The sequence below is a fragment of the Leopardus geoffroyi genome, chromosome B1 (genome assembly GCF_018350155.1).
Source record: "Leopardus geoffroyi isolate Oge1 chromosome B1, O.geoffroyi_Oge1_pat1.0, whole genome shotgun sequence".
NCBI classification, from domain to species: Eukaryota; Metazoa; Chordata; class Mammalia; order Carnivora; family Felidae; genus Leopardus; species Leopardus geoffroyi.
The window spans coordinates 31,877,013-31,899,876 of record NC_059327.1 but is presented as its reverse complement, the minus strand read 5'-3'; the positions used below and the strand labels follow the sequence as shown (position 1 = coordinate 31,899,876).

The 22,864-nt window shown below is 42.0% G+C and overlaps 1 protein-coding gene across 2 annotated transcripts in view; it reads right to left on the bottom strand.

Annotated features, from left to right (window-relative positions):
* Nucleotides 1–22,864, bottom strand: part of EBF2 (EBF transcription factor 2) — a 198,131-nt gene that overhangs the window by 15,195 nt on the left and 160,072 nt on the right. For both annotated transcript variants that reach the window (XM_045456765.1, XM_045456766.1), the window contains exons 11-14: nt 5,523–5,611; nt 4,197–4,262; nt 3,936–4,113; nt 2,036–2,221 (exon numbers count right to left, since the gene is read on the bottom strand). In XM_045456765.1, the coding sequence (XP_045312721.1) occupies nt 2,036–2,221; nt 3,936–4,113; nt 4,197–4,262; nt 5,523–5,611 (519 nt within the window). The remainder of the gene's footprint in view (nt 1–2,035; nt 2,222–3,935; nt 4,114–4,196; nt 4,263–5,522; nt 5,612–22,864) is intronic.

Sequence of the window (22,864 nt, the reverse complement as noted above, 5' to 3'; positions counted from 1 at the left end):
TTACAGTATTGAATAATTTTAGAACATGGTATTCTGAACCTGGTGACATATTTCTAGTCCTATTTTTATGATTTATTGGCTACAAATCCTTGAGTAAGTCATTTAATATCCCTTGATAACTTAAAGGGAAAATGATAAAAATAATTACAATCATAGCCATGGCATAAATTGTTGTGGGGATCCCACTGGGGTCTATATGTCAACATGCTTTTTAGACTGTAAAGTGGAATGCAGTTGTGAATTACTCTTGTTGTCACCATTATTATGTGACATTCTTTACACAATGGCTCTCTTGCCTTTGTATCGCTTGTAGGGGCTATTGGAGATGTGGTCCCTTCTACACAGTGAGGCATGGGAGATATCTCTCCAAGATCTCAGCAACAGAAAAATCAGGTTTCTTCAGAGCTCCCCCCCGCCCCACACCAAGAAATGTGTGGACACAAAATCTTATGACAAGTAATGTTTCTCTCTTTGCTTTCCCATCTTGTAAGCCTCCGAACCAAGTTTATGGCTCCCTTGAATAGACTGAATAGCATCCAGGTTAGTCCTTGGATTCGTCTAATTTTCTTATCCGTATTTTTTAATTTTATCTCAGTTTCTTATAGTTATTATTTTATACTTTCAAAGCACTCATCTCACTATTAATATCCCCCGAAATATTTTTGGAAGACGATAAGGTAAAAACAAGTAAAGAACTAAACAAATCAAGAAAGCAATAGTTTGTTTATCTAGACCGCCATGATCTATCCATATTTTTTAATTTTATCTCAGTTTCTGGAGGTCATTATTTTATACTTTCAAAGCGTTCATCTCACTATTAATATCCCCCCAAATATTTTTGGAAGAAGATAAGGTAAAAACAAAGAACTAAACAAATCAAGAAAGCAATAGTTTGTTTATCTAGACCGCCGTGATCTAATTGATCCAGGCCATTGGACATGACAGACACAGAACTCATGTCTTTACAAGAGTACGATTTTAGTTGTAGTAGAAGAACCAACCTCTAGTCTCTCTGCTACTTGGTTACTACGTCCTTATCACACTGAGTAGACTGTTGAAGGTAATGAATTGAACAGATAACACAGAAATAACTCATGGTTGTGTGTCCACAGAGAACCACAAGGCTGTGAAAGGCAGCCTCCAGATCCTTGGCATGTCACAGCCTGAGCTGTGTGCTGCCCTTGACTTGTCCTTGTCCCTGGCCTGGGGGAACCATTCTGGTGAACAGAGGGCCTGCTGTAGAGCCTTGCAATTGGAGCCAGAATTTCAAGAACATTCCACTCGCTCACACAGACTCTCCATGGTGGCTTCTCCCCTGGCCTGAAGTATCCCCCAGGCAGGTCTGAAGAACACATATTCTCTCAGGTTTCTTAGCCCACGAAGCAACCCAAAAGAGTTTTCACGACCCCCTAGGACATCTAGCTAGCCCATAATAGGATTAAGAGGTCCGTCTCACAACACTCTCTCATGAGCAGCTAAATTCCATCTCTCGGAAGGTACGTAAGGAGGAGAGGGCCATGTAACAAAGCAACGTGGGAGCATGGTGTGATACACAAAACAACCAAACCACAAATTCTGTGTTCAAATGATGGCCCGGCTCTATCCTCGCTGTGTGATCTCGGATAAGTCAACTGCTGTGCGCCTGAACCTCCTCACCCACAACAAGGAGGAAGTTCTTATAAGGATTAAATAAAACATTACATCCCAAAGTGCCTAATTGAGAGTGTGCATAATGGTAGCTGAAATGGAATCTCAATTCCCCTCTCCTGTCCATATGAGCCGCATTGCCCTTTCTTTGCAAAAAGCAAGTATCTTCCCTCTTTGTCTTTCCTTCAGAAGGCTTTGAGCAACCAAGTGCATCAAAGTCCAACCAACGGCGAAGAGCAGAGGGCAGGAAGGACATTTCCTCGGGAAACTGGGTTCCTCCTCCACGAGTCAGTCAGATGTAGGGATGCAACTCTCCCTCAAAAGGGTGAACAGTAAAGCCCAGGGACAGAGAGACAGGGAGAGCCGGACAGAGGGAAGGGGCACTTACTTCCATACGGGGAGCCTGTGGGGGAGCCGTTTAGAAATCCTGGTGACCCAGGGACGCCCAGGTTGGCCATGGGGACGTTGCTGTAGCCGTTCATGCTGTTACTGGAGGTGCTGTAGTTAGACTGCTGGGGGGTGGAGCTGGAAGAGTAGCCCCGCGGAGAGATGCTGCTTGTGTTGCGGATGTACCCTGGACAACAAGGAGAAAGCCCAGGTAAACGAACCGGCACACGCAGCCAGCACAGGCCAAACATGGCGGCGTGGGCCCACGTGGCCCCCAGATGGCAGAAACCCCCCTGGTGCCACCCTTGGGCAGGGCGGAATGTCTGCACTTTGTCTTCAGCCTTCTATCCTCCTCTCCCTTCCCCATCCTACAACGAGGCCATGTCCCTGACAGCCCCTCCTTCCTCTTGGTCCCCATTTGCAGTCAACATCTCCAGCTCAGACCGAGGAGTAGTGACTAGCGGTTGGGTGCAGTGACAGCTCCCAAATCATCCTTCACGTCAAGTCCTGTGAGATCTCCAGGGTGTCACTGAGGAAGGCGTTCTGGGGTCAAGTTGTGTACCGTAGCTATCCCTTGTCTTTTCGTGTATGTGGGGCCTAGAGAATAAGCAAACCAGTTTACATCTGCTAACCTAGTGTTTCCCAAATTTAACACACCAACAGTATCTTTCCCGGGAGCGGTGGGCAAAAGGGATCCTGATAACCTCCCAAGGGCCACCAGGACTCTGTAGATCATAGCTTTGGGAACGTGAGTTCAAGGTTGTTACCATGCCCTGGGTGGGAGTGGGGAACATCTTCATTTAAAAATTGCTGTTAAATTCATCTAAATGTGCCATTCTTTGGCCAAAGACTTGGAAGCATCCGCCATCGAGTGCAGGGAGATCAGGTTTGTGGGAGGGATGGGAAGGGATGGCAGGGTTCTCATACTTCTGAAACCCCAGCACGGAGACATCACCTAACCTATCCTGAAATATTCCATTTTGGATAACAGTCTCTAAAGCTATGTAAAAAGTGACCCAAATCAGAGAAGGAGGAGGAGGAGGAGGAGGAGGAGGAGGAGGAGGAGGAGAAGGAGAAGGAGGAGAAGAAGGAGGAGAAGAAGGAGAAGAAGGAGAAGAAGGAGAAGAAGAAGGAGGAGGAGGAGAGGAAGAAGAAGAAGGCTATAATACGTCCACACCCACCCTTCTATAAGAAAAACGCAGCCTGGGCATGAAAATGAGGCATTGCCTTCCGATGGATGAATGAAATTGGAAACAAAGCTATCCCAAAGTTAGGGACATGATTAGGAAATTTATTCCTTTTAAAACATGATTTGTGATAAACTTAGCACCTTAATAAAATCGACCTCGGTGACAAAAATCTTTACACGACATACTTCAGGTGTAGAAAGCACTGTTAACTAGAAAATGTGCTGCTATGTATTTGTATATGAGATAATACACACATAGAAGTCACCAAATAAAGCCAAGCCACTCACCCTTGGCTCCTAGGAAGAGAGGGCTGTGCATAATAAATAAACGATAATGGCAATGACTCAGCCTCCTTTCACTATTCAAGCTGATGATCCCAAGAGCAGAAGTGCACATTTGAGTCAAAGAGTACCTGTAAGTCTAGTTTCAGGAAGCTGAAACCATTCTAAATAAGTAACAGTCCCTCCTAACCTTAAATATCTTCAATTAGGGGGATTCGACCCGGGACCTAAAAAGCCCCAAATCTAACAAAACATCACCTATCATGTTGAGATAATCCAATATGTGATCGGTGGGGGGGGGGGGGGGGGGGGGGGGGGGGGCACGCTTTTCTGATGGTACATGAATCAAGCTTCACCTCCCTCCACTCACGCAGAGCCAACGTTTTAAATGGAGAAGGTGCTCGAAGCCTGCCTCCAGGAAAGGCTGTACCTTGATTATTTCCCTGTGTTGACTCTGAGATGCTGACGCCAAGCTGGCTGCCATACGAATTGATGCCCATCATGCCACCATGAGCCGGAGAGCTGGAGAGAGCTGGGATCTGGCTGGGATTCCTGGGGACGCTGTACAGGGCTTCCGCGATGTCTGCGGCCCGCTTCAAAATGATGTCCTACAGAATGGCAGGTTGAGGTGAGCGTTTTTATTCAGCGCAAAGACTCAAGCTCAACCGAGTGTAAGAGGTCAACGTCTAACCTGGTTATTGTGTGGTGTGCCATAGAGGGCCTCCACCAGATCCGCAGCTCTTTTCAACAGCATTTCCTAGGAAAAGGGAAGAAAGGGTAAGGGATGAGCAAAGGTAACCACACACCCCCCCCCCCACAGTGGCAACCACAAAGGAAAATTATGCGTAAAAACCAAAGTCCAGACATCCTCCCTGAAATATAAATAACTGGCTAAGAGGTCTGGTATAATTGGTGTGACAGGCAGAATTATACCTGTACGTATAAATCCCGCTATAAATATGTATCTACACGGAATCCATCTAGATAAAACGGTTCCATACATGATTGCACTACCAAAACCAAAACGCGACCAGATTCAAGGTGGAGCTGGTTAAAATTAATAAGGTCTGGGAAGTGCCATTAAAAACTTTCAGACCATTCCATTTATAAGATCTGGTACTCTAATTAACCAGAAATTCTTCAAATGATTGACTGGCCTGAGTTTAGCTGCTTGCCAAGGAGTTGTTCGTAATACTGAAATGATCTTGGCAGGGCCTTCTGCAAAATTTTATTCTAATAAAGATGAATTCTTTCAATAATATTTCCCCCTGTTCACTTTAACCAGAGAGAATTAGTAATCAGTAATCCCTTTCGTCTCATTTTGTCTTTTCCACCTCCTGCTTTGAACAGCCTCTTCAATTGCTATTAACCTACTTTCCAGATATCATCTAATTTAATGGTGGGGCTGGGGATTTTTCCAAGAGGAGAAATAAAGGTGTGATGGAGAAGCGAATGTGGTACTTGAATTTTACTCACAGTACAGAGAAGAGAACACGGCATATTATAACGTGCGTACTCAAAATGCGAGTAGAGACGTTAAAGTTTAATAATGTCTCCTTAATTGAATGTCTAATAAATTAATGTGCTTTTCAATACGGAAAGCTAAAATAATGGGCCAAGTGCATGACATAATTGTCCATAAGCAAGTTCACTTAAAAGTGATTCGTTTCACAGAAATTTTACATGGAGGCATTTTTCACTTCACAAAATACCCGCATACAGGGTAGTGCCTCTATGAATACCTGATTGTGGGTTAATGTGCCCTTGCAACTATGGGCACATAAAATTAGACTGAAACACAAAAGAGGGAGGACTTATTAAGCAATTATACAATTATTTATTTTCATAAAGTTGGCAATGTTTTATAAGCTGGATACTTATAGTGTATCTGTTTTTGAGGACAAAATTTTCAGATTTCATATTCCCTCAGGTATTAACTTTCTGGATTCATCTAAGTTTGCTGAAATCCTATAATAAGGTTTTCACCTGTCAACTTCCAAAGCATTTTTTTTTTTACCTTAGCTAATCTCTCTGGGTCCCCAGGATGCCTTGGAATGACTTTCTGCAGTCTTTGGAAACCGTAGTCTATGGTGGGTTCATTTAATGCTGAAAAATAAAAGTCCTCTTTTTGAGTATGTTTCATGGTCATAAAGCAGAGCTTCTCAGTAAGTCTTCCACCCGCAAAGAGAAAGGTTCTGGTATTATCTGAGAATCGATACATAATGGATACAATTCATTAAGGAATTTTTTGCTGTTGACATTGGTTAATTCACATTTGTAAGTTTGGAATTCACAGTAGTTTAGTGTCTTTGCATTCAAACGATATTTCAGAATTTCGGGATTATTACATTTCCTTTACCATTCTGCCTTAAGTGCATACAACTTCTCATTCTCCGCTCACTCTCAAAGAACCAGAAATATTACACAATCGACCATCTCCCCGTTTTCTACAAAGACGATAAACTACCCTTACATGCTTTTTCTCTTCCCCCCTCTTCCGTTTCCCAAGTATACCTTTATCATCTATTAATTCTCCTAATTATCAGTTTTTCTTATTCTCCTAAATATTTCCATTCATACATATACAAACCTTCTGTGAATTTATTCTCCCAAAGCCCTGTTCTTATGCAACACACTTTCAGAATTTCCCATTACATTTTGCTACACGTACATTCATATACTCTCAGGCTCCACCTTATGCTGAAAGTTCCATAGAATCAGGACACATGCTTTGCTTTGCCACTGTGTTCTCGTTGTTGAAGACAGTGCCCGGCACATAGTAGGCATTTGGCATCAGCAATTTGTAAAATGAGTGAGGGACAGAGTGAATGAATGACACATCTCCCCATCTCTACCATGCTAAAGAATTTTTGGAGTGGATTCCCTTATCCTTTCTCCTTCTTCCTGTCTTCTTTGAGTTTTTATAAGTCTCTTGTTTAAATTTTGTAGTTTCAAAATTAATGCATGATCAAAGTAAAGAAAAAAGATGCAAAGAATAAAAAAATAATCACCTGCACTCCCATTAGGCAGCAGTAAACACAGGAGGGTGTACTTCCTTTTTTAATCTTCCTTTTTGCACATATGTTTTATGAATATTTGTTGCTATTATTCTAAATATCAAAGCAACACCTTTGGTTCAAAAGAATTATTCAAAAAATTTAAATGCGGAAATAAAAATACAATCATCCATAATCTCACCATTTTAAAGATGAGCTGGGTTGGCATTTTTGCTCATATCCCTACAGATCTAAACACGCACGCATACTTAAAATTATTCACACTGTTACATAACCTACTTTTTTATCAATTTAGCAACATATCAAACTTTTCCCCAGCTTATTCAATATTCTTTTATAATATTATTTAAAATTCCTGCATATTTTTCCATGTCATGGCCTGTAATTTATTTAAATGGCTTCCTAACGTTTGCCATTGAACGTGATCCTTAATTTCTCACTATTATAAAAATCAGAGCCATAATTATCCGCTGTGTATAGTTTTAATGATTTCAATTGGATAATTCCAAGAATTAGAATTACTGGACCAAAACTATGATTTACGTTTAAGGCCTTCCACACATCCTGCCGAACTCTTCTCAGAAGACTGTACAAATTTGTACTCCCTCCAGCGGTGCATGTGGTCACTTTAACGTCTATTTCGTTATTCATCAGTGAAATTGAAGAGCTTTTTCTTATACTTGCTGATCATTTTAGTTTTTTTCTTTTATGAACTGCTTATTGATTCTTTCCATAGTCCTTTCAATTGGGGATTAGTCTTTTTCTTTTTTTTTTTACTTGTAAAAACACTTTATGTATACATATTTTTAACACTCTGAATGTCCCCATGCTATAATATCATATCCCAGTTTGTCCTCAGGCATTATAGGTAAAAAGATCATCCCAATTCCATGATAAGTACGCGCGCGTGCGCGCACACACACACACACACACATGCAATACGTGTGGTATTTGCATATACATATACAAACATATATGAATTCTCTTTCTTCTTTTTTCCCAGGCCCACCCATAAAATGTGTACTGCTCATCATCTAGGTAATACGTTTTTTATTTTTTGGTCTGTATTTCACTTTTTATCATTTTTCTTGTCAATACGATTACTCCCTCATCACATTTTCTAGGAGTTTTACTAGTGCCTAGAAACACTTTTGGTTTTTATGTGTCTGTGCAGGCAGCGTGCAGGGAGTGGGTGGTCGTATATGGCCTAGTCATTAAGAGATTCCACTTTAGAGTCAAATGGATCTTGGGTTTGAATTTCAGTTCCACCATTAATTTCTCTAAGTCTCTGTTTAAAATCCATCTCATGGGTTTGCTGTCAAAATTAAAGAAAACCATTTATATAATGTCCCAGCTCAGTTCTTGGCCCAGAGAAGTTCTTAACCAAGGGCGGCTATCTGTTATTTTGTAACCAAACACCTGACAGATGTCATTAATGTTTTCTGTTCACTCTTAGGACCATCCATTCATGGCATCAACATATGAGGATCATTTTGTCTGTATATTAATTCCAACTAGTTCTCTTAATCTCATTCTCATGTTAGCTAAAATGTCCCAAATGGTCTAAAAATGAGGACGATAGTGGAAATTCTTGCTTGTTTTTCTCCAAATGGGAATGACATTGACATTTCACCATCAAATTATTTATTATGCTTCAATAAGGGTTTTTTTATCAGGACTTTTTAGAATTTGAGGAAATTATAATCATGAATTTTCTCATTTGACAAGTATATATTATACTTGATAAGAGATTTCCCAATATGTCACAATTAAGTGTTTAGTCACGGATATGGTATATTTCTGAATACAGTTTGTTAATATTTTCCTAAGATTCCTGCTGTGAGGATTAAATCATTTAACTATTGAGAATAGTGCCTAGCACATACTAATCATTCAACAAGTATTAGTTACTATTACCGTTGCTGGGGGTTTATGTGTCCATATTAATAATTGGGATTGTGTGCTTGGTATTGTCCAGCTGCTGGTTGATTTGTGTTTTATACGAGCTTTGAAAAATAAATTGAGAAGCTCTCTGTATTTCATCCTATGCTTTGTAAAATTTATACGGCATGGATATTCTCTCTTGACTAAAAGTCTGGAAGAACCCTGTGAGATTTCTCTCATTAAAGTCACCAATAACATTTTAACCAAACCAAGAGGAATTTTGCCGTTCTTCTTTTTTTTTATATATATTCTTTGAGAGAGAGAGAGACAGAGAGAGCACATAGGGAGAGAGGCAAAGGGAAAGGGAGAGAGAGAGAATCCCAAGCTGTCTCCACACCCAGCGCTGACTGGGTGAGTTCTCCACATGGGATTCTATCCCACGATCCTGGGATCATGACCTGAGCCAAAATCAAGAGTTGGGCACTCAACTGACTGAGCCACCCAGGCACCCCGGAACTTTTCCACTCATATGATAAAGACGAGTTAGCATTTGACACTGGAAATACTCTCCCCTTGGAAATTCTTCCACCCATCGCCTTTCCTGAAAGTGCACTGCCTGTTTCACTCTACCTCCTTAGTCACGCCATCTCAGCCCACTTTGAGGACTGCTCTTCCTCCATCTTGTAAATGCTATTGCTCCCCATGACTGTTGCCAAGCCAGTCTTCTGTTTGGCTATACATTCTCCCTCAACCACCTCATCAGTGCCCCCATGATTTCCATGTCAAGCTACATGCCGACTCTCACAAACCTTTGTCTCTAGTCAAGAGAGCTTGCCTAAGATTCTGCCTTATCACTCCAAGTATTGGCTGGAAATTTCCACGGGATAGCCCATAGACTCCTCCCACTTAAGATACCCCAAGCCGATGTGGCTTTCTGTGAATTGTCATGTCCATTAGGTTGCCAATCAGAAACCTTAGATTCGTTCTTTATTTCTCAATATCATTTGTATTCTTCTAGACAATTCATGCATTTCATCACGATTTTAAATGTTTTAGCACAGATTCTACACAGTATATTTAGAATTTCTAAACATGGGGCTTAGTCCCACACCGTGAGATCATGACCATGAGATCATGACCTGAGCCAAAATCAAGAGTCAGCATTTAACCGACTTGATCCACCCAGGTGCCCCATGAATAGTCCTATTTCTAATTCTGTCTTCCTTTTGTTCCAAAGAAAATATCTGAGATGCTTGGCTGTTAGTTAATTATTTATTCCAGCTAATTGCATTGGATTCTAAAAGGTGGCCTGCAGAATATCTGTCTTTCGGAATTTAAGTTTTTTCTGAATTAATACATATTAGTTTTGTCTGTGTTCCATGGGTAATGCTTCAAGTATATTATTTAATATATCTTTTTGATCATATTATTTAACATATTCTATATATAATTGCTACTATAAATTTGTCCTTCCACATTCTCCATGTATTTCTGATAGTTTTTTAATGGCTATATTTCTCTCTAGTAATGAAAAAGATACACATCCTATTTTAACTTAAAACAGTGTTTCTAGGGGCACCTGGGTGGCTCAGTCGGTTAAGCGTCCCACTTCAGCTCAGGTCACGATATCGCGGTTCATGAGTTTGAGTCCCGCGTCGGGCTCTGTGCTGACAGCTCAGAGCCTGGGGCCTGTTTTGGGTTCTGTGTCTCCCTCTCTCTCTCTCAAAAATAAATATTTAAAAAATTTTTTTAAAAACAGTGCTTTTAGGTTTCTCTGAAAATCTTTTTTTCTAACTATTTGAGTCTGGTAAGCCCCTCCACACGTAAGGAATTTGGTCCACCCTTAATTTCTGTACCTCATACTTTCTACTTTTACATGTTGATTATGCGGTTGTCATCTTCAGCTAATATTACTATCGTTAGACTTTCTATGATCCGTCTCTTTTAGACTAATTTTCACATTGACATTAGGCTTTGTCATTACATTGACAACAATTGAAATACTCTAACTGCTTTCTCTCTTGTGATACCATAACTTTTCCATTCTCACGTTTTTCACTGGTTCAATTCCCCAGCAGTCAGGTTACATCAGTAAGAAGAGCTGAATTCTGGGGCGCCTGGATGGCGCAGTCGGTTAAGTGTCCGACTTCAGCCAGGTCACGATCTCGCGGTCCGTGAGTTCGAGCCCCGCGTCGGGCTCTGGGCTGATGGCTCAGAGCCTGGAGCCTGTTTCCGATTCTGTGTCTCCCTCTCTCTCTGCCCCTCCCCCGTTCATGCTCTGTCTCTCTCTCTGTCCCAAAAATAAATAAACGTTGAAAAAAAAAAAAATTAAAAAAAAAAAAAAAAAAAAAAAAAAAAAGAAGAGCTGAATTCTATCCAAGCCCCTGCAATGAGACAATCTCTTTTTGTCTCCCTCATATGTAAATGACGACTTCTCTGGATGTAGCACTGCTAGGTATCCTGGTCTCCATTCAAGATCAAGTTTCTGCTTGTGTTGCTTGTTCTTACCCTTTGGGTAGGGGGTCAGAGGAGGCCTGGAGGGGAATGACGGGTGCAGCTTTCTACACATCCTCCAACATAACCCTGTTCACACACACCAGCACACAATTTCTGGCATACTGATGACACCAAACTGGCTTCAAACATGAAGACTAGATTTCCCTTATTTTTGTTGTTGTTGTTGTTGTCGTTTTCTTGAAAATGTCCTCTGATATTTTCTGGGGCTGAGGGCAGATTAAACACTTGGACTCACATTACCATTTTATCCAGAACCACAGGTGAGAAAACCTGTGTGTATAATTAGAATCCTTCCATAAACCTTTTTTTTTTCCCCCACTTAGCATTAAAACGTCAGCAGTTTCTGAATCCTTTTTCTTTAATAACAGTATTTTTAGTGGCTATAATATTCAATAATGAAAATCGTTATTGCTGCTGTTAGAATTAACCAAAGGCTTGCTGTATTACAGGCCTTTTACATACGTTAGCTCGTTTAATCCCCATTACAACCCCACGGTATGGGTTTTATCCCCATTTCGAATGTGGTTCCAGGCAGTAAAGGTGGAATTTGTGTCCTGTCTTCTCTAACTCCTAGGCCTGTGCCCTGAACCTTAGAGATGTTGTCTCAAGCCTTATCCAGATTCGCCAACGGCCGCCTGGGTCAAAGGCTACCCCTCTGCACTGAGCTACTGGGCTGGAGCTGGTAAAGAGCAGAGAGTGTTGGCAAGTGGCCATGCCACCTTCTGCTTCCACCCACTCTTTGCACCCGCCCTTCTGCCTTCCCGTGCTTCCTCTCTAGCTTCTGGCAGAGGGCTGCAGATCTCCAAAGCGAAGCCTCGCCAGGTTGCCTGACTTCGCAGTCCCTGAGTGTGGGAGAAGGCCCCATTTGGTATCAATCAGCAAACACAAACAGCTGCCCAGGGCTGCAGGGAGAACAGACCTAGTGACAAAATGCTCTAAATCAATCATTGCCTTGTCTGTTTTCAGACAGGCACCATTTCATGACCTGAGGTACTGATTTTCTTAGGTGGAGAAAATGGAAGTTATAGAAATTAGTATGCTCACAATGTGTTTACTAGAAAGTAAGGGAAGATCCCCTAAGGTAGAAAATCTAGCCCCTCCGAGGGCCCTCCCCCTCCTGTCTCCACTACTGTCCTTGTCCTTTCTAGCCAATTGCATGGCTACTCCCCCCGCCCCGCAGGTTCTCACTCCCCCTCACTACAGCTCCAGGGGTCCCCCCATGACCACCACTAATCCCCGTAGCCCTTGTGCTTCCTGCCACTTGCAGAGGAATTCTCTACGGCTGGGCTTGAATCAGTACACAGAAGTGGGATATAGATGATAGTTTCTCTTGCACAGAATTGATCGCACATTTGTACCCACTGTTCTTCCCGTTGGATGGGAAACCACCAGGTCCCAAGGGGAATGTCTGCTTTATCTTGCCTGCCCTCCTCGCCTCACTCCCCACCCAAATCAGAAATAGCAGACTATCTTGGCCACACCGGGTGAGCGATGCATGTTTTAAACTGAGAAGTTGATCAGGCATCCTCATCTCTTTCTGATGTTGAGTGTTTTTTGGCAGGCCCCTGCCAGACTTCACAGCAAACTGTGGGAGGGGTTCTGTGTGTATCCCAGATGAGAAGACAAAGGTAAAATACACTGTCGCCTATACGGACGGGAAAAAAAAAAAATCACACGCATGTACACACGCGCGCATGCACACACACGACTTCGTTTAATCAAGGGCACGTCTGAAGCACAAATCATGAGCGGTGCTTCGTCAACACCAAGCCAAAAGAAGGAAAGTCGGTCAATGCCTCCAGTTTTCGGCCGTCAGAACATCCAGGTTGAACTGGACAACCTTTACTTTGGTCCCAAACTGACGTCCCAACTGACCAGCTGGTTTTGCATCCTGTCGGTTCAGCCTCACGTTGAATCCCGGCTTCCCTCCTCCCCATCTCCCTGGGTGTTCTCTGACATTTCAGGCCTCGGCGCGAGCCAAGCAAACCTCAATTAGCTAATGAGGTGCCCAAGATCAGCACCAAGACTGCCTCCGAGGGCCAACCAGATCATTAACCACCATCATCAGTGTGAATTTCCAACCTCTCCTACCACATGGACTGGGGGGGGTGCTGTGAAATGCTGCCGGCCCCTTGGCTGACAGGGACCCAGAGAAGTGCTAGCAGGGCAAAAACAGAGTAAATTAAAAATGCACTTCGATCTATAGGCTCTATTTATCTATGTCTTTCTTTAGTAACATCACATTAAGGTAAAAGGTCATATCCCCGCTGAAATATAATTTATATTTACCTTTTATTAAATAATTATGGCATGGCATGAAGTTAAATATTACAGAAGCTAATCAAGGGGGAATTCAATAGAGAAAACTCAGACATGAGAATTTCGTCTTTGCTATACATAGAATGTCTTAATCCTCCACTGGGAGTCATTCGGGTTTGCTTAAGGAGTTTAATAATACACATTTCAACTGCCACAGAATCTAAATCCCATTTGGATCAGCCTTGGAAAAACTTTCATCAATACCTTGAGATTTCATAATATTTCTCCTGAGAGCCTGGATCTTATGTGTCATTTCTCATTTTGATTGCGGGTATAATATATGAGGTTTCTTACATATCTTGGATCCGGCAAATAGATATAAACTATAAGCAGTGTGTAAAGGTTTTATTTTATAAGTAAATAGTATTTAACTAAAAATATCTACTGGGAACCACTCATTAGAAAAAAAGCTGGCTGGTGTTCAATATTAATTTTCCCCAGAGGTTGGTGAGATGTATAAATTCTATATGATTATTGCTTTCCTTAAAGGGAGGCACAGAAACCAGATAATGCCTACCCTCTACTTCTGTTTCCAAAAAAAATATAGGGGACACTGGCTAACATGGAATGGGGAGTCTTTGTGACAGTTCTGGTCAACCCTCAACAAAGACAGCATTGACACTGCAGGCAGGAGGTCATTTATGCCCTTGGCCGACAGGAGTACTCATCACAAAAATGGCGGCTTCAAAGGCTGATCAAATTCCTTTGCAGAAATTTGAGAAGAGACAAATCAGATGATGTGGTGAGGGAAGATCTGAGTGCTCAATTGGGCTGTCACTCTAGGATGTTGGCCTGGGTTTCAGCTTTCCTCACTGGTAAGTCTTCGGCTGGAGCCTACGATCATCATGGAGTGTATGGATGGCCATCAAGAGGCCAATAAAATTCTAAAAGTCTGAGCCTAGCTGTATGTTTGCACATATGTGCATTTATCGGCAACAAAGGATCTTCACTTTTATTAGATATGCCTAGAGCCCATGGTCCACTGAGGGGTCTAGACCACATAAATAGAGGATCTCTCTAGTCCTAACTTGAAATCTTATCCTTCTCCAATAATAAAGAAAACAATGGAAAAGAATCAAATCTCTGCAATGTGACTGCCAGACAAACACCAAATCAGAAGAGGGACTTTGATATGCAAGTGAAGGGGAAAAACTGCGTCACAAATACCTCTCTATGTGGCTCTGGTCAAAGTCCTGTTGACAGGACAGGAAGGTGGAGAACAACTCAGCATGGGGAAGAATTCAGATGTCCAGAGACCAGCTCTTGCCTTCATGTTACCTCTAGGACTTCTCCATTCTGCTTTTCCCTCAGTGTCCATCTCTTCAAAGAGCCTTGAGCCTCCATATTGATTCCTGTGGGGTCTGCCTTCTTTGTGCTTGGATTTTAGTTTCTCTCTCTCTCTCTCTCTCTTTCTCTCTCTCTCCTCACCTTCCCAGTGTCCTTGTCCAATCACCTACCTTCTGCCCCACTGCTCATGTGTCCAACATGCAAAGCCTACGTTCATTTCTTTTAAGGCCTATGTTCAATTAGCATCTTAATGCTCCCCAATTAAATTGTTTCAGAGCATTGGATAGCCAATGGAGGTAAAATTGGTCTGGCCTGGGATCTGCTTTATTCCCCCACCCATGACCGACCATACACCATCTTCAAGGCCAGGTGGACTTTGGTTTCTCTCTCTGCAAAGACAGAAGCTGGGGCTAAATGGCCTCTAAGATCCCTTGTAGGCCCTTGCATATGATCCGAAGGCTATTATTTATTTGGTGCAGTGAAATTCTTCTTTGAGGAGTGGAGACGGGTGGGGCTGAAGCCATAGGCTGTTGAATTACATCGTCGTTAACCTTTGCTACATTGAAATCTTTCCCCACATCCGCTTGTTTCAATGTAGCAAAAGTTCGGTGTCACCAATTAAAAAAAAGGACAAAGATAATATAAGAACACATTATTAAGAGGCGGTACCCGCCTTCGCCTTCGTGGATACAGGAACAAGAACACGAGGTGAGAACCAGCAGTGCATAAGTGAAAGATTAGACTGAAGCCTTTGATATTTAATTTTAAATGAAATATTAATTTAATATTTAATTATGCTTTGGTTTCAAGAAAAACTGCAGCAGGAAGACAGATTGTTTGAAGAAGGGAGTAATATACGCGGTTAAGGAGACAACTGTAAAAATTAAAGATAAATTTCAAGGGTAAATCTAAATGCCACAATGGAGCAGTTATGAATATGATCACGCTCTCTGTAATGTGTATTTAGAATATTATAGCCGAGAGCACCAGGCCATTAAGGGGCTGAGATGTCTCCAGTGAAACAACAGCCCCCTATTCTGGGGCTTCCAATGGAGACATCATTCTTCAGACTCAGCTGAATGATGGATCCGAATTTTACAAGAGGTGGGGGCAGAGGCGACCTCAGTACAACTGCAGGCTACCAGGAGGGCTATTGATTCAACCTGTTTCCAGGGTGAACAGGGAACAATTGTACTCGGGCCAGTTTTTGATGTCTGAACTGGGTATTTTTAACTAAAAATCAGATTCATTTCTTAAATGGGAATTTTTTTTTTCAGGGCACCGCTCTAAGAAAAAGAAAGAACGAAACGTGAATTGCAATGAGCTGTTCACATTTGCAATCCCACTTGCACACCGGTGAGGTGCAGCTTTATGAAAAGAGGACCCCACGCCCTACCCCAAGCCTCGGGTATGATGGAAAGGTTTGTGGAAAAATCCGGGTCTTCCATTTCTTCTCCCAACTGCTGCCTGTTCTTGGCCATTTTCTTGTTAACGCTTTGTCTTGTTAACACATGGAATCAGATGCAATTGTTTGTGCTAAAGCAAAAGGTAAGAAGGTCTCTGGGGACGGAGGTGAGGTGACATGAATTCTTTGGCTCCTCAGCGTCCCAGGGTCCCCATCCGTTCTCATTTGCCAACATCCAAGTTCAACCACACACCTGGGCAAGCAGCTCCTCTGTGCGTGCCTGGGCCACCTGGGCCGATTAGGTGTCTTCTGTCCCCCTTTGAAAACCCGCTCCCCCTTCTCTCCACCTTCAGAGCCCATGTTCTCAGGCTGCCTCGGCCCTCTCTGGCCCCGACAGAATCCTGATTTCTAATCTAGTCCCAGCTATGAAGAGCACGGTGTGGCAGGCCTTTCAAGAAGAATCCACCTTTTTCAGAAGGGAAGACATGCCAAAAAGCCCACCCTGGATCCAACGGTGCAGAAGGCGAAGCCACGTAAAACTCATCCCAGAAGCGCGTGCCCCCCTGCCAAACGCCGACAGGAGTGAGCTGGACTTCTATTTCGATATTTCTAAGCATATGCATTTGCAAATCCATACCATTTCATTTTCCTCATGAGATATATACCTTCCTATTTGTTCACTTAGGAACCTGACATGCAGAAGGGTTAAGTGATTTGCAGGAAAGTTGGGACTCAGATCCAGGCCTCCAAACTCAGTCCCTGTCTTCCACTCCAGCACTAGGTTCTCTCTTAATAAGAAAGTAGAGGGGCGCCTGGGTGGCGCAGTCGGTTAAGCGTCCGACTTCAGCCAGGTCACGATCTCGCGGTCCGTGAGTTTGAGCCCCGCGTCAGGCTCTGGGCTGATGGCTCAGAGCCTGGAGCCTGTTTCCGATTCTGTGTCTCCCTCTCTCTCTGCCCCTCCCCCATTCATGCTCTGTCTCTCTCTGTCCCAAAAATAAATAAACGTTGAAAAAAAAAATTTTTAAAAAAAGAAAGTAGAGTTGGTACTCCTTTCCCAACTTCAGTTATTCGTGGAGAGGACAGTTTCTATGACCTCTAGGGAATTGGAAGCACTCCATAGAGTCTCAGCCGATCACATGACACCGTAATAGAAATATCCCACTTCGCAATGTGGAACAGCAGGGTACAGGCAAGGCATCGTCGTCTTCCTCTTTTTTAAAAAAATCTTTTTAATGTGTATTTATTTCTGAGAGAGAGAGGGGATGAGCAGGGGTCGGGGATGGGCAGAGAGAGAGGGAGACACAGAGTCTGAAACAGACTCCGGGCTCTGAGCTGTCAGCACAGAGCCTGAGGCGGGGCTCGAACTCACAAACTGTGAGATCGTGACCTGAGCCGAAGTCAGACGCTTAGCCGACTGAGCGACCCAGGCGCTCCAGGCAAGGCATCTTCTGAGCCCCTCCGTGCTCGTTGGCCAGGCTTATCTCCTGTGCATTTCCTCAGAGTACCGGCCAGAGAGGCAAGGCCACTGGCATTTGCCAGGTAAAATATTGGATGAAGCCAAAGAGATGGCCTTGGTGTAATTTCTCCTATTTGCTATATGGGATTGGTGAAGAAGGCAGCTTTGAAATGAGACACCTGGGACTGCACCTATCTCGGTGACCTTAGGCAGCAGCATTCTCATCTATAAGGTCGAGATACTAATAGAATCATCACCATGGGGGAAAAGCAGTGATGATATGAGCTCGTGAGATATGAGCCTGGCCCTACCTCCTCAAACGATGCCAGATATGACTACTGAATTCGTATCATCATTTCTTTTTTCTCACTAGTCCTATCTGATGACAGAACTTACAGGAGACTTCTTCACCAACAATCAAACGTTTACACCAGATGTTTAGGCCAAAGAACCAGAGGAGTAACACTGAAAAGCTGTACTCATCTACCCCCATATCCTCGATGACCTGCCTTCAAAGACCATGACCTCTTACTGGTTTCTGTGGGTGGTGCAGATTTTATCATTATAAACTGTGGCCATTCTACCCCCAGATGCACACTCCAGACATCCCCTTCCTGCACCCACAAGACAGCCAGGAAGCACCTGCACAACCAATAACCATGATCCCACTGGGCGCCTCTACCGCGATTATTTTTCTGCCCTCCAAGTTCACTGTGGAAGGGTCTGTGAGGAAAGCAGAGGTCCTTCTTCTCTCTGAGCCCCAGCTGGTATACCATGCCTCGGTCCCCAAGCAGACAGAGGCAGTCGGACCTTTCCCGAGGAGCTGTATTCTCACGTGGATCTCTCAACTCCACAGCAGCAAGCCACGCTTTAGCAAACCACGGTTGGAGGAAAACAGATCTGCAAAGTCACACGTGTGAAGCAAATGTGTTGTTTTTCAGAGCCCTGATGCTGTTTCTGCTGTACTTGGCGCAACAACCACGGGGAGCTGATTACTGCATTTTGGCTAATTATATCAAGTAAGTTACATCTAATAGGCTTGGGTTTATTATGATGGTGTATCCTTGGATACAGCAACCATCAATGGTTGGACCTTGGAGCCTCCTTTCCCACCTCCTGCTTTTTGAGTCTCCTAGAAAGTTCCACCTGAGAGTAAATATTATTGTGTTCGCGGTGCAACGACTCAGTCTCAAAGGAGCTGCCCCCGTGCGCAGGGTACTTTACCAGCAAGAAAGTCTCCACGACGGCCTGATGAGCAGGACTCAGGCTTCTCAAACTTGTTTCTTTGTTTAAAATACAGATTCTCAGACCCTCCCCAAAGAGAATGATTCGGTATGTCTGGAACGAAGCCAAGCATGATTCTCGTGCTCAGCCAAATTAGGAAAACACCTATGGGTAATGGTATAATTAGTACCAGAGCTTTACAGATGAAGAAAATGAGGCTCAGGAAGGTTAGCTGACTTGTCCAAAGGACAAACAAGTCATTGGTGCCACAGCCGGCATCCGAAAGCACGTCTTCTGGCTGAGTCCGGTGCACCCTCCCCTTGGATGCCAGCCGATCGCTGGTGCCCAGTCTGTCCCCACTAAAGCTCTCTAGATTTCTCAAGGTTTTCTTTTCCTCTGGAATCAAGATGCGATTTTCCACGTGACCACTGGAGCTGAGTATTTTGTCTAGACCTCTAGGGGTTTCTGACACACTATCCTGCAGCTGAGCACATTCTGAGGCTCCGAACGTGTGGCTCAGGAGGCCGGGCTGGCTGGAAATCCATAAGTTCTCTCCCCATCACCACCCAGAGAGAAGGTCAGGATTCTCCAGGCTCCCTGAAGCCAGGCCTCGGCTCGGGAGGCATTGTAGCCCCACCTCCAGTCACGGGGGGAAGCCACTGCCTCTCCAGCTCTTGGACCAAGATTCCCGATGGGCTGGAAAGTACTTTCCATGTTGGTGGCTGCTCATTGAGTGGGCAAGACCAGAGATCGCCAAACCATTTCCTGTAGCGCCTGGGCCCCTCCGTGAATAACGTTAGCCACTTGTCTCTACCAACCCTAGTCCCATTTGGCTCAGTAACCTCAGGTAGAAGTTTTTAGAGAGAGTGACCAGCCTCCTGAGCCACCTGAACAGTGTTTGTATTTTTATTTTCTTCTCTATTTGTGAAAGAATATACTACTGTGTCCCCACCCTCCTCACCCTTAACTGCTTCCCATGGTCCTTCTTCCTCAAAGGCAGTCTTCTGGAAGAAGCTTCACTGCTTCCCTGGCTGGAAATACTCTTTTTTGTGCCTAAAGAATCAAGTCGACCAATGTATGTTCTTTCAGAATTCAAATATGGGGAACATTAATTTTTTATACCATGTTTTCTTTGTTTAATTATTAATTAAAAGTTACTTATTTTTTTCAGAAAGTAATAAATATAAGTAAGCAAAACTTAAAATAATAACAATAATACCAACACCTAGAAACCACCATTGTTAAGACCTTCATATGCAGGGCTTTTTAATCTTACTGGGGTTTTTTATACAACTATTCCTTTTTCATATATATGTGTATGTATATATATATATGTATATATATATATATAATATATATAAACACACATACATACATACATACATGTATACACATACATATATACATACATGTATATATGTATACATGTTCATTAAATCAAAAGGAAAAGGACAGAGAACATATTCATTACTTGTGATATATTATCTTATGTACAAAAAGATTCATTCATTTGTTAGCATAAGCTTATTTTATGCCTACCATTTGTCAACAACTATGTTATGCATGTGGATAATTATATATATACATATAAAATATATATGGATGTTATATATATAATGTCCATATATATTATATATATAATATGTGGATATTATATATAATATACATATTATATATAATATTATATATATAATATGTGGATATTATATAATATATTCTATATATTATATATTATTATGTATATTATATATATAATATCCACGTATTATATATAATACATGGATATTATATATAATATATGCACATTATATATATAATATATATGGATACATATATATAATATATATGATATTATATATAATATATATGGATACATATATATAATATATATGATATTATATATACATATAATTTATGCTTTTTTTTAACCTATATCCCATCTTTCATGCAACTAAATATTCATTCACAGCATTACTTTTAACATCTAAAATGTGTTTCAGTGTAAAGAGACTTCATTATTTATTCAATGAGTCCCCTAATGGACACTAAGGATGTTTTCAATTTTCACTACCACAAACAGTGTTCCAATGAACAGCCTTCAGGCAAACTGAGTTATCTCCTCAGTATACATTACAGAAAGTAGAATTGTTCGGTCAAAGGGTATATACATTTTTAAAGCCAGTGCCATCAAGGTACTCTTTAGAGCCATCTACTCTCCTGCAGTAGAGTGTTAGAAGTCCCACTTCCTTCTAATTTTGCCAACTTGGGTATTCTCATTTGTTTAAAAACAATTCTTTGCCAACCTGACAGGGAAAACAAATGTTATCCTATAGTCGCCTTAATTTGCATGTATTAGATTATTAATGAGATTGGGATTTTTAAAAATACGTTTGCTGCTAAACTGTATTCCTTCCTGAATTAACTCCTGATATTCCTTGCTAGCTTTTAATTTACATATCTTTCCTTTTCTCCTTAGTTTGTGAGATATCTAACATTCATCACTTTACCCACAAGGCATAACATAGTGGTTGACAAATGGTAGGCATAAAGTAAGCTTTTGCTGAAAAAATGAATGAATCTTTTTATACATAGGGTAATATGTCACATGCAATGAATATGTTCTCAGTTTGTCCTTTTCCTTTTGACTTAATGACCATCACCCTGACATGCAAAAATTTTCTTTTTATGTCATCACAGATTTATGCTTGATGGTTTCCTTGGGGTCAAGGTTAGCAAGGCTTAAGATTATAATATTTTGAAACGTGTACATTTTTTTAATGTTTACTTGTTTACTTTGAGAGAGAGGGAGAGAGAGAGAGAGAGAGAGAGAGAGAGAAAGAGGGAGGGAGAGAGAGAATCTCAAGCAGGCTCCACAGTCAGCATGAAACCCAATGTGGGGCTCGATCTCACGACCACGAAATCATGACCTGAACTGAAATCAAAAGTCACCGACTGAGTCACCCAGGCACCCTGAACTGTGTACATTATTCATTCAAAACATCTAATTCAAATATTTCAGTTTATAATATGAAATTAGTTATCTAACTTTTTTTTTAATGCTTAACTAGTGAGTCCATTCCCATTGGTTAAACATTCCATCTTTTCCACATTGACTGAGATGGCTCCTTATGTATCCATAGTACTCATGTGTACAAAACCTGTTTGTTTTTAAATGTTCTCTTCTGTGGCATAACATTTCTATGTATTCCTACAAAGCCCCATATTCTTCTAATTACTGAAACTTGCAATAGGTTTTAAGTCTGGAAGAGCATGGCCCTTCTCATTTTTCAAAAGGAGGGGTTCTATTTAGCACCTTTATTTTTCCAGGTGAACTCTTGTAAAGTTTCCCCAAACATTTTGTTAGTACTTTGATTGGCATTGTGTTAAATGTATTCATTAATTGACATCTTTACAGTATTAAATCTTCTCACCTCTCCACCAGCTGGAAGTATTTTGGCCTTCCTCTGAACTCCCTTAGCACTTTATACCTTTTTAAAAATCCCTTTCTAAACTATACCCACCCAATTTTTCAAACTTGAAACCTGAGAGCTGCCTCCTCCCCTCCCTTCCCCAACCTTCACCCCATCCAATCAATCATCAAGTGATGCCAACGTTACCTCCTAGATTCCATCCCCTTCTGCCTGTTCCCACTACTGGTACTCTGGCCCAAGCTGCCATCGTTTCTGGCCGGGGCCACCACACCGGCCTCCAGCTGACCTCCTTGAATCCACCCTGGCTTCCAAGCCATTCTCAACAACTCAGCCAGAACGATCTTTTAAAAGGCAAATCTGATCATGGCACTCCCCGGCTTTAAAATATTCCAATAGCTCCCCATGGTACTCGGGGTAGAACCAAATGATCAGCCCCAACCCTCCCTTTCCAGCTCGAGGCCAACCTTTCTTCAACTCACTCTTTCTTCCCTGTTCATAGTGGCCATCATATATATCCCATTTTCTTTCTTACTCCAGGGCCTTTGCACCTTCTGCTTCCTGTGTTTGGACTGTTCTCAGCTTTCCTCATTATCTCAGTTTAAGAGGGTTCAATTTCCCAAGCATATGTCCCCAGCATCCTATGCAACTCCTTTTTAGGATTCATCACATTTGTAATTACTTGCTCAAGTTTCCATGGTAATAACCCTGATAGTAAAAGTTTCCATGGTAATAACCCTGATAGTAAGCATAGGAATATTATTAGTAATAAATACTTTTTTTTAAATTTTTTGTGTAACATTTATTTATTTTTGAGACAGA